Source organism: Formica exsecta, unplaced genomic scaffold, assembly GCF_003651465.1.
Source record: "Formica exsecta isolate Colony F162 unplaced genomic scaffold, ASM365146v1 scaffold98, whole genome shotgun sequence".
Classification (NCBI taxonomy): domain Eukaryota; kingdom Metazoa; phylum Arthropoda; class Insecta; order Hymenoptera; family Formicidae; genus Formica; species Formica exsecta.
The window spans coordinates 61,588-80,081 of record NW_021853741.1 but is presented as its reverse complement, the minus strand read 5'-3'; the positions used below and the strand labels follow the sequence as shown (position 1 = coordinate 80,081).

Sequence of the window (18,494 nt, the reverse complement as noted above, 5' to 3'; positions counted from 1 at the left end):
CCAGAGAAGTTGATGTATAAGTGAATTAAAAATATTTTTATTGCAATCCAATTATCAAGAGAGATAAGATGCCAGACGCTTTTAAAATCGTGCTGGACAACGATTCGGACGCACAAATCTATACAGATAACGAGTTTCGTCAATAATAAGAGATTTATGATAAACCGCACGTAAGAGAAGAAAACAGAGAAAGAGAGGGAGATAGGAGAAGTCCGATAATTCACGATCGAATGCAAAAGCAGATAGTCCTGCCCTAGGGTAAGGTTACCCTCCGTAGCATCTCTCGTTCTCTCTCCTCGCCGTTTTGTTCATCCTGGTACAACCGATCGACCAACTGGGACTCGTCCGGTGCCCGCCCACAAACCTCTATGCAAAGATTCGCGAAAGTAACGACCTTGACTTTGCCGCAGTACCGGCATGATGACGAATGTAACAGTTGTCGGACACGTGAACCCGGCGGTTTCGGAAGGCGAGAGCCATCGTTCTTACAATCGTTCGTTTGCTAACGCAAGCGAATCTCGAATGCGCGTCGATACGAAGATGAATGACGATTGCGAGTGTCGCGAACGAAATCACGTGAAAGAGGAATGACACATGACGATTTGCAAGCGTTTTCGTTGCATTGATTAGCGCGAACTGAACGAAGTCCGAATATGCACACAAGTCGTATATAGATTTCATATTTCCAGTGCAATCCAATTTGCGACTTCGTGCCTGCAAAAAAAGATTGTATAAACGATAACACTTGGAACAGTATCTGTAATTATAATTGCTACACATTTAATGTACTTATTAGCATATTGAACAGAGAACTTAAATTTAATGCATAGAATAAACGAAGATTTTTGAACGAATATCTTTGTAATAAAAATAAGGTATAAGAAAAAAAAAGATGTATTTGCTGTATTATCGTGCAATCACAATGAGAATAAGATGATGTCTAATCGCGAAATTAAATCGCGAAAAATTTGAATTTGCTCGGAACAAACATGTCTTTAAAATCCCTAATCTCCTCCCTCCCCTTCCTGTTCCACGCATGACGTAAATACGCATGCATTTTCATGACCATTAATATCATCTCTCGTAGACGTAAACACGCTAACACTCGCCATTGAGTAAATAATCGCGCGAATTGACACGCACAAAATCCATTCTTCTTATTTTTTCAAGTGCTTGGATTTTCTGCTGCGTGGAATCAAATTTAACTGTTTTTTGCGCAAAATTTCAATGGCACGCGTTATCATAAAAACGATTTTGCCAATTTCTAATAAAATTTATAAGATCTGGTTGCATCAATCCGATTTGCATTAAATATGTCTGACATGATAGTAGTTCTCTCTTTCTCTCTCTCTCTCTCTCTCTCTCTCTCTTTTGGTCTTTATAACAATGTTATAGGTAATTGCAAGATATAAAAAAATGTAGCCTTAAGCATATAAATTAGTACTAAAATTATTGAATTTGTTTCATTTCATTTTTCACATAAATTTTACGATATACCGAAAACTCGATAAAATTTTTATGATATCGGCTAAGAAAAGTTAAAGTTATATTTCCATTTATGATGGAAAGAATTGATTGTTTTTTTGGATTTGACCAAAAAAAATAAACGGCGGGCAATATTGATCACCACACGTTGCAATCCGACTTGTAGACATTTTTACCGTACATGAGAGCGATAATCTGACGAACCGAAAGTTCGCTAGCCATCGAGCACCGGTTCTCTTTTTACGCAATAAAATTAGCCGCGTGACCTTGTGGCGGTTATTGAACTTTACTGCCCGATACGATCGACGCGTCGAATCGGAACATCCGTCGAGTTTGGAAACAACACGCATTCGCGTTTTGCCGCCTCACCGATAAGAGAATGCTCGAATAAATATTTCTCTTTTTCTCTTTCTCTCTGCGTAGTCATCCTTGAAAAAAAAATAATTTATTTAACCGCGCCAATCGATATGACGCAAGTTCACGAAAATTCGTAAACGGTAACAGCTTCAATCCCTCGTTAATTCAACGCATATTAAAAGCATAACGCGAGCTCAGCTGGCGAACGAATTACATACTGTCAACCCGTAAACAATGGCGCGTATTTTCATAACGTTGATGTTGGACACAGCAATGCATAATACAACAATCAACATCATATAATTATTATTTTTAATTTTTTCATAGTCAACCCATTCCGGATTTTCTTTAACAAAATGAAAATTATGCAAATTAGAAATATGCACATTGCTTCTTCATCATTTTATTTCGCTCACAAAGCTTAAGTTCTTTAAAGCAAGCGAATTTTTCAATTTTAGCTTTCTCATAGAGGAAGCTTTCACCTATCCTCACTAAATTCAATACCAACCATCTTTTAATAATATTCTATTCATGTAAAAAAAATTAACCCGATATCTAAAAATTTGCGAAAGTTGGAGTACAGACATTTCTCAAAAAAATCAAAAGATTATAAAAAATGAACTCTTTCACCGATTCTCATCAAATTCAATACTAACTATTCTTTAATGATACTCTATTTATGTAAAAAAATTTAACCCAATATCTAAAAATTTACAAAAGTTAGAGTGTATACAAACATTTCTCAAAAAATTCAAAATTTTATAAAAAATGAACCCTTTCACCGATTCTCATCAAATTCAATACCAACCATTCTTTAATAATACTCTATTTATGTAAAAAAATTTAACCCGATATTTAGCCCGATATCTCAAAAATTGCGGAAGTTAGAAGTTGTACAATGTACATTCCGGACATACATACATATATATACATACAGACATTTTTTAAACATATGATTTTTCGAATCGTTTTGGAATATTCCAAACACATCGGTATAAAAAACTGGAAAAAAAATTTTGTCGTGAAAACAAAGCTTCCTCTATGAGGAAGCAAAAAAATTATAAAATTTTAATAATTTCATTAATTCCTATATTCATTATAATAGAGAAAATAAATATGAAATAGTAATCAATAACAAAATTATTGTAAAATACAATTCTCTTCAAGTAAAATATAAAAATAAATATGAAAAATTTATGTCTAGTAATATAAAATCGCGTATGAATGAGAAAACAAACGATTATCAACGTTGCGCAGAAATGCGCAAAGTTTAAAAGATTAATAATCGGGGATTGCTCATATTCGTATAATGAAAAGGAATCCCGTTAATTTCAACGTTTCTATATATTAATATTCCATGTATTGTACTGAGAAACTATTTGATATCTGTTCGCGCCGGAAACGACAGTTGTTAACGGCGAATATGTACTATATAGCAATTAAAGATTAATTACGACGGTTGTCGCCGATGCTTAAATCGTATTTTCAGCATCCAAACGGTACTACCAGTTTTCATCTGTAGCTGTATCTCGAGATAGGTAGGCAGGGAAGACGAGGCGCGAAGGTTGGTTTATTGCTTAACGAGCGCCGGTATTTAATACAATGTGCATAAACGATGATATGCAGTCTTGAAAAAAAAAAAAACGAGAAAGGAAATTGAACGCGTGCGGTTTGGGATATCGGATTTTAAGTATCCCATAAAAATCTCTGTTCGTCATAGAAATTTCCTTTTTCATGTATCTCTCTTTTTCTATATACGCTAACAATAAATTGAATCGCGAGCATACGAATATAAACGCGATAATGCGATTTGGCTACTTGCATTTCGCTTGATAAACGTTTAATGCATATCAGCGCTGTAACACTACTCCGAACTATTTCAATTTATTAATTAAGCCATTTAAGCCACGTGTCATGCAAGATACAAATAATGATAGATTCTGGGAATCTCGTGAGCGTGTGAATTTTATTCATTGTCAGTGTATAAACGCACGAGAGCGACATCGAATCACACTTACAACTGTTCTCACAATTGTCACGTGTAAGGTGTTTCACTCTCGCGACTTTCTACCTTTCACTGTGTTTTTCCTAGGATTCGCAGTTTTTCTGATACTTGTGCGTACTTTGGGTTTCAGAGACGTTGATAATATGTTAAAATTTTTAATATCTTATTAAGGGGGCATACCCGTTTGAACCTTCGAAAAATGAGTACATTCTCTAGATTTTTTGCAGCGCAAAATATTCTGATTTGATGCATTTTTTTTTACGGTATTAATACAACATTATTAAGAACATAAATAATTTTTTAGCTTAAAAAAAATTTTTTTTAAGGTTATCCAAATATGTGCAGAGCTCCTCCAATTTTAAGTGGCTGTATGATGTGCATGAAAACATTCGTTTATCATATCCAAAATTATCAGCGCTGTAACACTACTCCGAACTATTTCAATTTATTAATTAAGCCATTTAAGCCACGTGTCATGCAAGATACAAATAATGATAGATTCTGGGAATCTCGTGAGCGTGTGAATTTTATTCATTGTCAGTGTATAAACGCACGAGAGCGACATCGAATCACACTTACAACTGTTCTCACAATTGTCACGTGTAAGGTGTTTCACTCTCGCGACTTTCTACCTTTCACTGTGTTTTTCCTAGGATTCGCAGTTTTTCTGATACTTGTGCGTACTTTGCAATGGGTTTCAGAGACGTTGATAATATGTTAAAATTTTTAATATCTTATTAAGGGGGCATACCCGTTTGAACCTTCGAAAAATGAGTACATTCTCTAGATTTTTTGCAGCGCAAAATATTCTGATTTGATGCATTTTTTTTTTTTACGATATTAATACAACATTATTAAGAACATAAATAATTTTTTAGCTTAAAAAAAATTTTTTTTAAGGTTATCCAAATATGTGCAGAGCTCCTCCAATTTTAAGTGGCTGTATGATGTGCATGAAAACATTCGTTTATCATATCCAAAATCAAAAACACAAGTTTTTTTTGTTAAACATATTAACAGCTATCTGTTATCCAAGCGTTTATTGAATCCAAATATGTGCAGAGCTCCTCCAATTTTAAGTGGCTGTATGATGTGCATGAAAACATTCGTTTATCATATCCAAAATTAAAAACACAAGTTTTTTTTTGTTAAACATATTAATAGCTATCTGTTATCCAAGCGTTTATTGAAAATTTTAAAAAACAGAAGAATGGCGGCATGTTGAAAAAAAGTTCCGTTAAAAAAAATCCATCTTTTTTTGTTTATAACAAAAAATGGGGAATTGGATTAAAAAAAGGTTTCGTTAACCGATGCAGAATCTTATTAGGAACTCGCAAGCAAAATTTAAAGTCAATCCGTCAAACGTAACCCGAGTTTTTATGCACACCATGCATGAAAATATAACTCTGCAAATATTCGCATAACCTCAAAAAAAAAAAAATTTTTTTAAGCTGAAAATTTTTATTTATTTTAACTTAATAATATTGCATTAATACCGTAAAAAAATAAAAAGTTTATCAAGTCGTTGCGCTGCAAAAAAATCTAGAAAATGCACTCATTTTTCGAGAATTCAAACGAGTATGCCCCTTAAAGTACATCAAAATATGATAGATATCGAAAAAAATACGGAACATTTAAAATAGAAATAATCTCGCAAATTTAAAAGAATAGAAATAACATAGAAAAAAAAGACACGCGATATTATATGATTATTCTTTTGAAAAATATGTATATCGAGATACAGTCTAGAGAGGCTCAAGGTATCTCGGTTCGCAAAGTGCATCGTCCTCGTTCGGCGTCACTTCTCATTTTCTCTCATCGGCTCTCTACGTTCATATACGTATATATATGTATATAGGGCTCGCTGAACGGGCGTCCTCCACCATTTTAACAAGATGCCAGCGGGGGCCGCGGGATCCCATGCTGCAAACCGGCGACGTAAACAACGTATCTGCGCAGGCGCGGCTGTTCCTCCTGCGCCGCCGCTTCTCAACAAAGTTCGCGTTATCCTCGTCTCCCCGTTTCTCTTTGTCTCTCTTCCTCTTCTCGCTCGCACGCGTCGCAGTCGCACGATTCTCCTGCTCGTGAGCATCGAGCAACCATCGCCTAGCAGCCTTCTCAGCGACGGACGCAACGCTGACCTTCATAAGTCCAACACACAATGGCCGACCGCGAGATTCAGCGTTGAAAATTTTCGTACGAGTCTGGAAATACCCCCGAGATCGTAAGAAGATCGCTGAAGAAAGTTATGCTATTAATTAGGGGTGAGATGCTTTTTTTCGCGAAAATCTTGTGAATTTGGGCTTGATATGGAGATTGCTTTGTGGCTACGACGCAGTAACAATGTTGGTATTCACCTCTTCTCTCAATGGTTGCAACATCACGGTGGCTATGTCGCCGCTCGCGCCGAAAGTCTTACCGGATGCCATTATACTTTGGAGAAAGAGAAATATAAAGAAGCAACACGTACCGGCGGAATGTAAATATCGATAAGAGGCGGAAACTGCGGGCGACGCGATTTCAATCGCACGTTTAATGAATGAAAAATACAAATATTGATTCCTCTTTTGTGTCTCAAGTGAAGTGAAAAAAAAACATATATTTGTTTTGGCACAAAAATTTGAGAGCAGATTTTGTTTATAGATTTTATTAATTAGTAACGATTTTAAAATCATATATATAATTATATAAAATTAGGATCGTTCAAAATTATTAAATTTCATTCTTTGACACTCATGTTCTAAATATTGTACGCATTCTATATCAAAGTTTCTTGTAACTATCTCTATCAAAGAAGCAGATAAATGTAGATAGATTACATATTTCTTAATTTTGATTATACATATACTTATATTTAAAAAGGAAAGTAGATAGTGAAGGTTGCTTAACGATAGGCCTAATGTGGGTAAACAGCGCTTTCCATTCTTCCGGATATAACGAAAAGTAGCAAATGCGTCGAATATCCTCTGGTAGAGAATTCCGTTGTGAGTCACGGATACCTACTACCCTCTCCTCGCCTCCCTCCAAGTATTTGAAACGATTCTCTCCGTCTCTCTCCCCTGTGTCGACGACCTCGGTCCTTCCTTATAAATTGCACCGAATCGCGTGCTGCGACGTGTCCCAGCTGAGCGTGCTTTTTTCCAGCTCGCTACTTTACGATCGCGTCGTTCGACGGGAAAACGCCGGGCTTTTGTTCTCCCTTGTCGTTGTTACACAGATCACGTGGATCGTTAGATTACCGAAATCTTTCGAACAATGCCATTTTTGTCGCGACATTTTTTCGAATATACCCTGGAAGCATTTTGCGTTCGTCGATGAATTTGTTATCACGATTATACAGTTTAACGCATTTTTATACATCCTGATAAAGTATTCTGCACTATAAAACGCATTTCCTCCCTCCCCCCCCATCCTCGAAAAACCCTTGCACAGATTGTGCACGATTCTTGGACGACTCGACATCGGAGCCACACAACCGGCCTTTATCGTACCTGCTGCATCACACGTGGCTCCTCCGCTTCTTTCGCTGCGGTCAATCCCCTCTCCTCCCCTCTCCTCCTTCTAGAAGAAGAGAGAGACAGATTCCTCCCTATCGCGCGTCCTCGTTTACGCTATATTCTGAAATTTTCTGCCCCTTATTACGGCGTCTTTCATCTCCGCCTGCCATCGCCACAGCCATCGTCATCGTCATCGTCATCGTCGTTGCCGCCGCCGCAACGAAGATCCCACAACAAACCCGTAGATTTTTCTCCCGCCATTCCGTATACCCTGTATATACTCCGTGCGTGAGACATCGGTGTGTTCGACGAAGGGTCAACGTCCGACCCTCACCACACGCCACGGATCGACGCGCGTCGTACGCGCCAACACACAGAAGTCCGGTTTGTTTTGGTTTCCCGGGCGTTACCCGGGCCCCCCACTTTTCTCCAGTGACTCTGGCTTCTCTTTCTCTCTATCTTATTCGCCCATTCTCTCTTGCGTTCTCTTTCTTTCTCTCTCTCTCTCTCTCTTCCTCTCTCACCGCACGATACATCCCTATGTCCGTGAAACCCATCGCGTGGTCCTGAAATGGGGACTGACGGCGGAGTCAGCAGCTAGTGACGTCAAAATGTGTACACAAAACGGTACATGGAGAATATCGTTATTTGCAGACGATATGGCAACGATTTTTGACATTCGCCAACAATTTTTTTTTTTGTTTAAATAAGGTCAAAATAAAGATGAAAGATTTAAATATTAGAGAGTGTATATATGTGTGATGTAAAAAATACGACTTATTTTTTGTTTATATAGTATTATCCAGCTGCGTTTTTATATACTATAATATTAAACAACCGGATTAATATATCAGAGTCGACGAGTCTCTTATCTGCCACGATAGTTAAGATGAAGAACAGAGTCTTAGCGTGAAAATCTCAGTAATCGTGGGAAAGGAAAGGTATAGGAGCGACATAGGAAAATATAGCTCTGCCGCGAGCATCTTTGCTCAGTAGCCAATGGCTCGACAAGAGAGCTCGGCTAGAATACGGAGAAAACGAGAGCCGCGCGAAAAAGCAAGCTGTTGCAGCGTGTATAGTTTGGAATCGATTTTTGCGTCTACAACGCGTAACAACGTTGAACACGCGCGAATTTGCAGCTCGCGGACATCGGTAAACGTGCACCGGATGCAAGACACGGGACTTTGGTAATTGACGACATCTTTGCTTGCACCGACAGGTGTGCGCGAATTATGATTGCTCATCGATATAATGGGATGAATATACGGAATTGCAACGAGAGTGAAATTCTTTCGCTCAAAACGCACAAATGAGCGATTAATAGCTGATAAATTTGTCCATGATTTCACCACAAAGAAGTAGCTTAAAATATTTTCTATATAAAAAAAATATGTATCTTTATACACATTTTTTATAAAAAAAAATATCCGGAAAGGGAGAGAAAATAGATCTGTGCTCCGATTTTGAGATCAGTACCCGCTATCGCGCACATAAAGATACTCGTTGGGACGCATGGTGCCCTCTAGACTAATGCTATCGGAATTACCCCGTCGTATTCTAAAGGTCGTAAAGGGGGAAAGGGGAGAAAAGGGAGTAATAGGGGGAAGGACTCTGCTGCGAAGTTCTCCGGAGCACGCCAAACCAACTTGCCGAGGCATGGGCAAGGCAAAGGGAGAGAAAGAGAGAGAGAGAGCATTGCCTGTCGACCGGCGTAGAAGGTCTGTGACCTCGGCAGTGGCTGCGCCACGTCGTGCGCCGTGTACCCGGCGTGTATCGTTTCGGAGATGATGTCACTGTCACCCTACCGAGGTTTTTACTAGCCGTCGCGAGGCTAGAACCTCCTCCCACCACGAAAACGTTCTCACCTATCAGTCGCGTTTTTTGGTCAAGCGTGATATCGATATGCGCTCTTATCGACGCGCGCGCGCGCGCCCGCACGCGTTCTCGCTCGCTTGCCCTTTTGCCGCCGCGTCACCCGGTATACTCTCGCGCGGTACACGATACGGTGTATTCCCGTTTCAGAGCTGATGTCACTGCACCTATCGAGGCCCTTGAAACTCGCTAAGTTGCCTCTTTTGCCGAACAACTCGCGTTCTCGTTTATCGCGTCTTGCCTCGTTTTTTAAACGCGCGTCGATACGCGCGCGGATACTTATCAGCCCCCTCGCTATCTTTCCATCCGATATGCTGCATGGGAAATGAAGGGGTTAGGGAGGGGAGGAAGCGCGTAAGTCAAGTCGCGCGAATTTCAGCGAGGCGATCGCGCAATTTCCGAAATGTGACTCAAATGTAAAGTCACTCGTAAATATTCATGCATTCATTAACTAGATTGAACAATGGACAATGTGCTATCGCGCGAGAGCACAATCCATACAATCGGGGAAGGAAATCAGTCTTTGAGACATTATAAATAAATATGTATAGAGATTACTTTCGCACATGTCTAAAAATACAAAATACGAATTCAGCGAAATTCAATCGATTCAAATGCCCATTGTAAAAGTAACATATTTCGATCAACTATTTATGCTTAGTTGTAACTGTCGCTGCTGAGCATGCAATTGATTTTATGCTGATCCCTTTATCGAAAATAAGAGATCCGGGTGCGATCGCGTTCTATGATCATAGGAGGTGGGTAGAAAATGATTACACAGATATGCGCGCGGAGTCTTTCGCGCTCGAAAATGTCAATCCCCCGCGCATCGCTGTCCTTCGCGCGTTCAAGGCACGCGATCGTCGGATACCGCGTGGTCCACGCGCGAGGGGGACTTGTATTCCTCGCTCTCCTGGATCAATACCACGTGACCAGTGCGGCGCCGCCGGCCGGCCGGTGTAAACAAAGAAACGTGCGCGCGGCGAGGCTGCCGCGCGCATCGATTTTCCTCTTCGGCGGCTTGGCTTGGCGTGACTTGGACGCAGGGCCGTCTTAAGACTTACTTGGCTGTTTATGGTTTAGTGACACGACACACACCGTCCACACACAATCGTCCGAACACGTAACGAGAGTTCCCTTTGAAGATGATTAACCCATAAAGGATCACATATGGGTCATTTTGACTCTATCAATATTTTAACAATAGAATATTCCGAAGACTTTAATCAATAAAAAAGATATTTAAAATTTACTTTTTAACTTTTGTTGTACATAATCATTTTCTACATGGATGTCAAGGAATATATATAAATTTTTGTAAATTTTTTTCAAGCACTTTGAGGCAGCTAGAACTGCGACAAGACATTATAACCCGATATAAACAGAGCAACAAAAATATGTGATTACAAGGGTTAAAATATAAAAACAAATTAAATATAGATTCGAGATGTCAAAGAGGAACGATATAGGGAAATTAACATTATGATATATGCTGAAAAAGCTGTTTTGCGTACAATAATGATATAGCGAAATAAACGATGCAACAATGTAAGCTAGATAACGTTAAAGAGAGTGTTTACAATTTTAATAATTCCAATAACAAAATGAAGAGAGAGAGAGCAGTTATTTTATTTTATGCAATAAAATAAATCACAAGGAAAGGTCGTGGCATTTTAGAGAACGAGTGGTCGATGGTTATCATCCATTCAACTCTGGTTACAGCAGCCCTGCGTCAACTTGCGCCCACGCGCGAGTTGCATTACAACGCGCCGATTGGTACATCATAGAATGACGTAAAACAGGATTGGCAAAATCGTAGCCATCTCCGTTATCCTCTGTCCCTTTCGTCAAGTGCTCTTAGATATATAAATCTGTCGTTAGCCCGACCGTTCATTCCTACACATCGTTCTTATCGATAATCATTAACGACTGTCGTCTTTTTACTTGCAGGCGAATGCGGCAGTGGTCTTTAAGTGCACTTGGCCAGGCTGCTTGGAAATCAAAGCGACCGTTGCGCTCATTGAAGAACATGTGCGCCAGTCACATCTGGGGTAAGCTAATACCCTAGATATAATACATCTAGCGCGTAAAACGCGTTATCTTGCGTTATGAAGACAAAGTGAAAGCGCACTCAAGCTGGTCTCAGGCACAGCGAGAAAAACTGTTGACATTATAATGGCATGACAGTAGTATCCTCTAACAGAGTGTGCAGCTCTTTTAAGAGCTTAGCTTAGATTGTAACGCACTATTTTAATTTCGAGTACTGTTGACGATGAATAAGATGACTATATCGTGTAAGTTTATGTAATGTTCGCAAATGAAGACATATTGAAAATAATGTATGATCTTCGCAATAATCGAATCTTTCTCAATCAATAGACTCATCTACAAAATAATATGTGAATCAAAATTATGATTTGTTTTGCAGTCCAAAAAAGTCAAAGGGATGTGACAGCGAAGATGATATGTCTGTTCACGAGGAAGAATTCTATTACCAAGAAGTTGCTGTGGATCACATGAGCTCGCCTCCCACAATGTCTCATCGGGACATGGCGAGACCGCCGCACGAGGATCCAGAGTATCAGAAGCAGCTTCGTCTCGAGGCGGTTCCTACCACGAGTAGCTATATCGAGAACGTGATAGTTGGTGTCAGGGAACCGAACAACACGTTTACGATCTCACAATCACCGGTAAGTAGTTATGCGCCGAGCTATAAACTATTGAAAATATGACAAATTATCAAATTTGCGTTTTTCTTTTCTATTTCAGGGTACGCCCAATAAGCACATCAAACTATCCCCGCGGCCATTGCAAGCATGTCACCAACAAAACATAACAGCGTCCACGGGCAAACCGTCCTCCCCGCGACGAACGCGCAGCGATGTTAAGAAGTGTCGCAAAATCTACGGTATGGATGCACGCGACCTTTGGTGCACCCAATGCAGGTGGAAGAAAGCCTGCACCCGTTTTTGCAGCGAATAGGCCAAGCGTCCGCCCCGTTCGTACGTCCGTGGGCGGAAACCCTTGTCAAGTCGACCTCAGAGTTTGCCAATGCTACGTTGAACATTAATACCAACTGCCAAATGCCAATCATCGTAAAAGAAAGCGAAGCGTTGAAAAGGCTTCCACGATTTGGAACACGAGACCACACCGTTATTGCCGGTTGTAGCGAAAACGTTATATTCTATGGGATAATATTTCACCTATACCACTTATAAGAAAGCAAAGTGCATAAAACCAGCATCTCTTCTTCTTGTTTTCCATTTTGTTTTCCGTTGCCGAAATAACAGACACGCGTTTTCGATGACAAACGTCAATCTACAATAACGGCTGACGGGTGGTTCTAAGGGCCGTTATTCGTGATGTAATATCTTTCTCAATTTAATCAACTCATAGAAGAAGTTCGTGATGAAAGGTTTATCTGAATGATTTCTGCCCGTATTTTGCACTTGGCAAACTCCGACCGGGTCCCTTAGCCGTAACGAGGGACTTTTCGATTAATAGATAGCGAATAATTGGCGTGCGGAGCGAGGCAATTTTAGACTGTTGCATTCTTTGCGTTCTCAGAAGAGAGCGCTAAATACGGCCTCGCTCCCAACCCCGCCTGACAAAGAGAACCTTTTGGTTCGGTACGTATTATACAAGATACGCACTCGCATTCAAATTGAACATGCTCTTCGAAGTGCCGGTTCCCGAATCGTTTCTTAGGTCATTGCGATAGATCTTCCTTCTTCCGCCAGAAGCGCAACCGTAACGCGCTCTCGGTAATGACGGAACTAAGGGCGTTATGTCGAGCCTCAGGGACGTCAATCCCTGAGGAACGAGCGATCGAATCTAATGAATGAAGAAAAGACCGGCGAATCGATGTTCGGTCTGACCGATGTTCAATGTTAAATGAACGCAGACAAGCAAGTTAAAGAGTCTTGCGTGAAAAAAAAATAGAGCTACTAATTGTGATATTGTATCTAAATTTACCGGATCTGTGCCGCGAATCGAACAGGAAAGCGCAAAGATGGGTAAAGGCGTGAAGAAATGAGAAAAAAAGAGAAACCAAAATTTTATACACCAATTATACTGCCAGATAAATAATTCAAAAATTGTTGTTCAAACCTCTCTCGCACGTTAGAGAGGCATTATATGTTGCACGGCATGCGTCGCCGTATACCGGGCTTAGCCTTGTTAGCCTTCCGACGACCTAAGATCGTGTTCGCCAACAAAGGAGCTGCACGCGCATATTGGGGTAGGCTACGCAGTTGAATCGATCGATCTATTAAGATCTAGTGAAGGTCTCGCTCTAGATGACACACTCACGAATTCGACACATACACACATATATAATCGCGCGCGCAAAGAACAATATGACATCATTTCTTATACTCCTTTCTCGCTTTGAGCCGTTCGCGGAACGATTTATTCATTTCAATCGATTATTTTGAAATATATTTGATCTCGATAATATTTCTAATATAGTAATATGCAATGGACACTTGCAAATTTTATATATTGACAGATTTGACGAAGCAATTTTTACAAGTAAATGATATGTTCTAAAAGGATTCAACGTTGCTTAAAGATTTCTCCTTACAACTATATTGGATTATAATATCAGAAACGAAAATTTATATGAATCTTTTGCCTTTGTGCCACATAAAAAAATATTTCTTCGTATGCCACAAGTCATATTCATATATATAGTGAAATGGATTTATTAGAAATTTTCTTTGTATTTATTTCTCGTTGCTAAATCAAAAATTTAATTTTTAATTTATACATGCCCTGCGTTTTTAACAAAAATGAATGTAACGATAAATAATGATTTATAACCATTTATATATTAATGATATGCGACGAGAAAATTAATTTGTGTCATACAGTACCAGATAAAACTCATTATTTATTCAATTATAGTTATATATCAACTTATAATTATATTCATATTTCTAATTACACAGTTACATTAACTTAATATATTATTTATATAGTTATTTATATAATTATTATATTATTTATTGACACATACACGAAAAAAAAAATAATTTATTTCAACATACAATTCGATGTAATATTTGTATAATTTTTCTTAATTCTGACATTATAATCTAATATAGTTGCAAAATGAAAAGTCCAAATTCTTAAGATTTTAATGCAATAAATGACAGAAGTATATCATATTTGACGGAAGAAAATCGCGGTGAGACGTCGCATTAGATACCATATTAAATGGTAAAAAATAATTAAAAAAGCGACACACACACTCGCCACAATAAAAGTTTCTTCCAATTTCCCAATCGATGTTCATACTTTAGTATAATTATCTTGTATATTACGTGCATTATCTTGTATATTTCAGCCCTCGTTTTATATAATTATTGAACTTAATGTGGTAAGGATTAGTATATTAATATTGTTTATTAACGATAATGTCACGGATTTAGATTTTATCAGCATAATGAAATGTCAATTTTATTGACAAAATGTACTCAAATTATAATTTGAGAGTATAACTCAAAAAGAAACGAATAATTCTCGTAAAGGTATCGGCACCTTTGTGTTCAAAACCATAAGTATCGCGTTGTCAGTATTTCTCGATTTTTTTATCAATATCATTGTATCTATATTTAAAAAACAATTGCTCTGAAGTCATTTTGAAAATTATCAATAGCAGTGATTGCGTTATTATATTCATATAATGTTGTCGTCGCACAGAAAAATTTAATTTTTGTCTCTCTAAATTCGATGCTGTGCATTATAAGACACACTGATTATATCGAATTGTCTTTCGAATCTTATCGCATTTTAGAATTTATGAAATAGTATTTACAATTGAGAATTATCACAGCGTGTTGATACGCGAGCACTAATGCACTGTTGCGAATGCTGATCATATTAAAAATTTTTACACATAGCATGATATTCACAATGATATAGAGAATCATATAATACATAAAATACTCGCGAAATAAAACGTTAACATACAAGTACAGATAGCATAGAAAGTAATTGCCGTCCATGTAGGTTCCCTCCTGCGATCAAAATTGTTACGCTCGATTATGTCGACATAGTCTTACCAAGGACAATATCTAAACGGAAACTGCTAAAGAGAGAAGAGTGATATTATCATTTAATACTTAGTTATTAGCATAATTTTTCCGTCGTGGTTTTACTCTGTGCAATCTGTACGCGTGTAATACATATAACGTTAAAAAAGTGCGGCGGTAACATTGAAGTTTATAATGTTAAAGAGAAATTGTTTCTAAAATTCTATGTTCTACAGTTTTCACCGTAAAACATTTTTTAAAGATATTATTTTTTAAAAAATTTTAAAGTTCTATATATAACATTTTCTCGTTAACAGAAATATTTGTTGAGATATTTGGGATCTAATCCTTTAAACTTCGTTTTCATATTTATTTTTATTCATATCTTTGATTGTACATTTAGAGTCATGTATATCTTTATGTCTAATGTTAAGCATCTTTCAATTAAATGCATTATATACAGTGCATCGTGATTCAGAATTGTGCCTGATAGTCTGGCAGTTACAAAATATCTGACGCTTGCCTGTGTATGAAAGATTAAATCTCTAGCATTAAAAAATAAATACCGAATTGTACAATATTAAATTAATTTGGGTAAAGAGATAATTTTAGATTTTTTAAATCAATAATCACATACAATATGTACAAATATTCAAATACACACGATGTGTGAAAGTTTGAAAATGCCAGAACTTTAGATGCGAAGGCATATATGACACTGAATGTACTATATAGACGGATGTGTAGGTAAAACATTAAAGCGAGAATCAATCGCCAATTTAAACCATTGACGAAATGACAAATAATAACAAATTATATCGTCTAATATATTTCGCGGTAATAATAATACAATCTTTTAGCTGATCGTTTAAGTCTTCAACTTCGGGTAAAAATGCGGTACGATGCGAAATTGCTACGCGAACTTATATCTGTCATACATTTAGCAATAAATTCCCATTGGGTCTTGATGAAGTTCGTATATAATTTATTGCTGATCCCCGTGCACAATGATAGCTAGAGCCGATATAGCTAGCCGTGCTAGAAACTCTCTCGACGGGTGTCGCGTTGAAGAGAATTTTGGCGGATACCTTACGTGGGATGGCACTTCGCGAATATAAACAAAAGTACAAGTTCTTATTAACTGTGCCATTACGTATGCCAAATATTCTCTAATAAAAAAAAACGAGCGAGAAAGGACAAGCCCTATACGAGAAGACAGGGAATCTTACGAACGATACAAGTGAAATAATGGAGAGACGGTGGAATATACACAAAGTTTAAAACATTCGTAACGAAAGCTTTACAGACTTAAAGATACCTCAGGTTTATTTCATACGAATACGTATCAACATACATCGTTGTTCTGTTCGAAGCGATCGATCGATCGATCGAAATAAGCTTTTGTATTGCTTTAACGCTCGATCAGCAAAAATATCGCTGTTAATCCATCGCTTCGATCTGGACGACTGACTGATAAACATTGAACGTTACAAAGTATAATATGTATTCTTCTTGCAATGTTAATGTCAATATTATTTAGTTAAATCTCCTCCCGTTGCAGCGGCTTGAGGCACTGTATAATATACATAGAATCGCATTTAATCGGCAGCCTGAAGATTTTCGAGATCGCGCGTCGTGGTCCTATTATCACGCACAGCCTAAGCTAAATATTCCCCGTCAGCGATAAGCAACAGGGATTCCCCCCATCGTCCGAGACGTGTATTTCATCGTTGCTCTCGGACGTCGAGCATTGTGTGCGAAATATTTGCAAATATCCGATAATGACAGAAATAGGTTTAGAGTACTAACGATACTAGGTGAGGAAGCCATAATTAGTGCGCAAACTCACCTAGTATCATTTGCAAATATCTTTGATTATCGCCGGCTTTCCGCGAACGGAATCGTTCACGTTCACGCTCGAGAATGGGGGTGAGGGGGAGAGAAGGGAACCGCCAATACCTTGTTGAGTTGTGAACGCATCTCATTTGAAGCCAGCACTGCACATATAGTATATATGCGTTTGCGGTAATCGTCATTTTCGGGAATTTACATTATAACCGGACTTTCGATCGATTCGACGAGCGGGCCAGTTAAGCGAGCGATCGGGAGGTTTGGTAGTCCCGTTATTCGCGGGGCCCCATCGGAACACGACGATCGCTCCCAGGGGTTAATATCGGAGCTCTGTCCAGCACGTTCGCCGAGATACCGAAAGAAGGATTGTGTTTCGCGGATTAAAAGCTAATGGCCGGGATTATCATACCAAAACGATCTCATATCGATTTAATGAACTGTAATTTTCAGCAGTATGTACGCGGCCGAGCCATATACATCGCGCTCCAGGAACGAGTGGCAGCTGTCGTCTGTATCCCAGATTGTATCGCGATAAAAATGTTGTTAATAACGCGAACGATAGAATCTGTGATACGCGACATAAGGAAGAATGCTGTTTATATGAAAAGTGATTTTTTAAGAGCATAAAGTTTATTTGCTTAGATCATTTGCGCTCGGCCGATCGTACAACGTAAAGACACATATTATTTTATTATAATATTATATTATATATTATTATATATTATATATTATATATTATATTATATATGATTACATTATTATATATATTATTATCATTATTAATTTTTATTAATTATTATTATTGCATTCATCGTCGTCGTCATTTTAACTTTTAACACTATTATGTATTAGCGTCACTCATAGTACGTTAAGTAATATTGTTAAAGCGCGAAATCTTTATTAATATTATTACGTTAGGTGAATCGTTAATATTACCCTGCGTTAAGAGGGTGTTTCAAGAGAAGGATCGCGCGCGTTCGAAGTGATTCAAAAACATCGAGCAGACCATGAAATCAGAACAATCTCGCAAGACGTGCAACCAGCGACTCTATCATTCTTATATCCGTATATCGCTGCAAACAAGCTTCTATTTATCAATAATGCGTGTAGTTATAAATGCTGTGATTATGTCGCATTATTTGACACTCTCGATTATTCTGACTGAAAAATTACGATGCAACGTTAATTACATTTGAGTGTAAATCTTATCGTTAAGACATCGTAATAAAGATATCTAACAAAATCGTATATCAAGTTATTATTATCTCACCGTATATATCTTTTTTTCTCATAAGACATGCATTCTCAAATGTGTGTAAAGTAAATATATAAATAAATTTTCTACGAGAATTGTGATATATGTAAAGAGATCACGCATAATTTATATAT

The 18,494-nt window shown here is 38.0% G+C and overlaps 1 protein-coding gene across 1 annotated transcript in view; it reads left to right on the top strand.

Annotated features, from left to right (window-relative positions):
- Positions 1–13,155, top strand: part of LOC115245506 (zinc finger protein 704-like) — a 97,549-nt gene extending 84,394 nt beyond the window's left edge. Inside the window, exons 8-10 of the mRNA XM_029823869.1 lie at positions 11,167–11,267; positions 11,645–11,906; positions 11,986–13,155. Of these exons, the coding sequence (XP_029679729.1) occupies positions 11,167–11,267; positions 11,645–11,906; positions 11,986–12,198 (576 nt within the window). The 3' untranslated portion in view covers positions 12,199–13,155. The remainder of the gene's footprint in view (positions 1–11,166; positions 11,268–11,644; positions 11,907–11,985) is intronic.
- Positions 13,156–18,494: the final 5,339 nt, after the last annotated feature.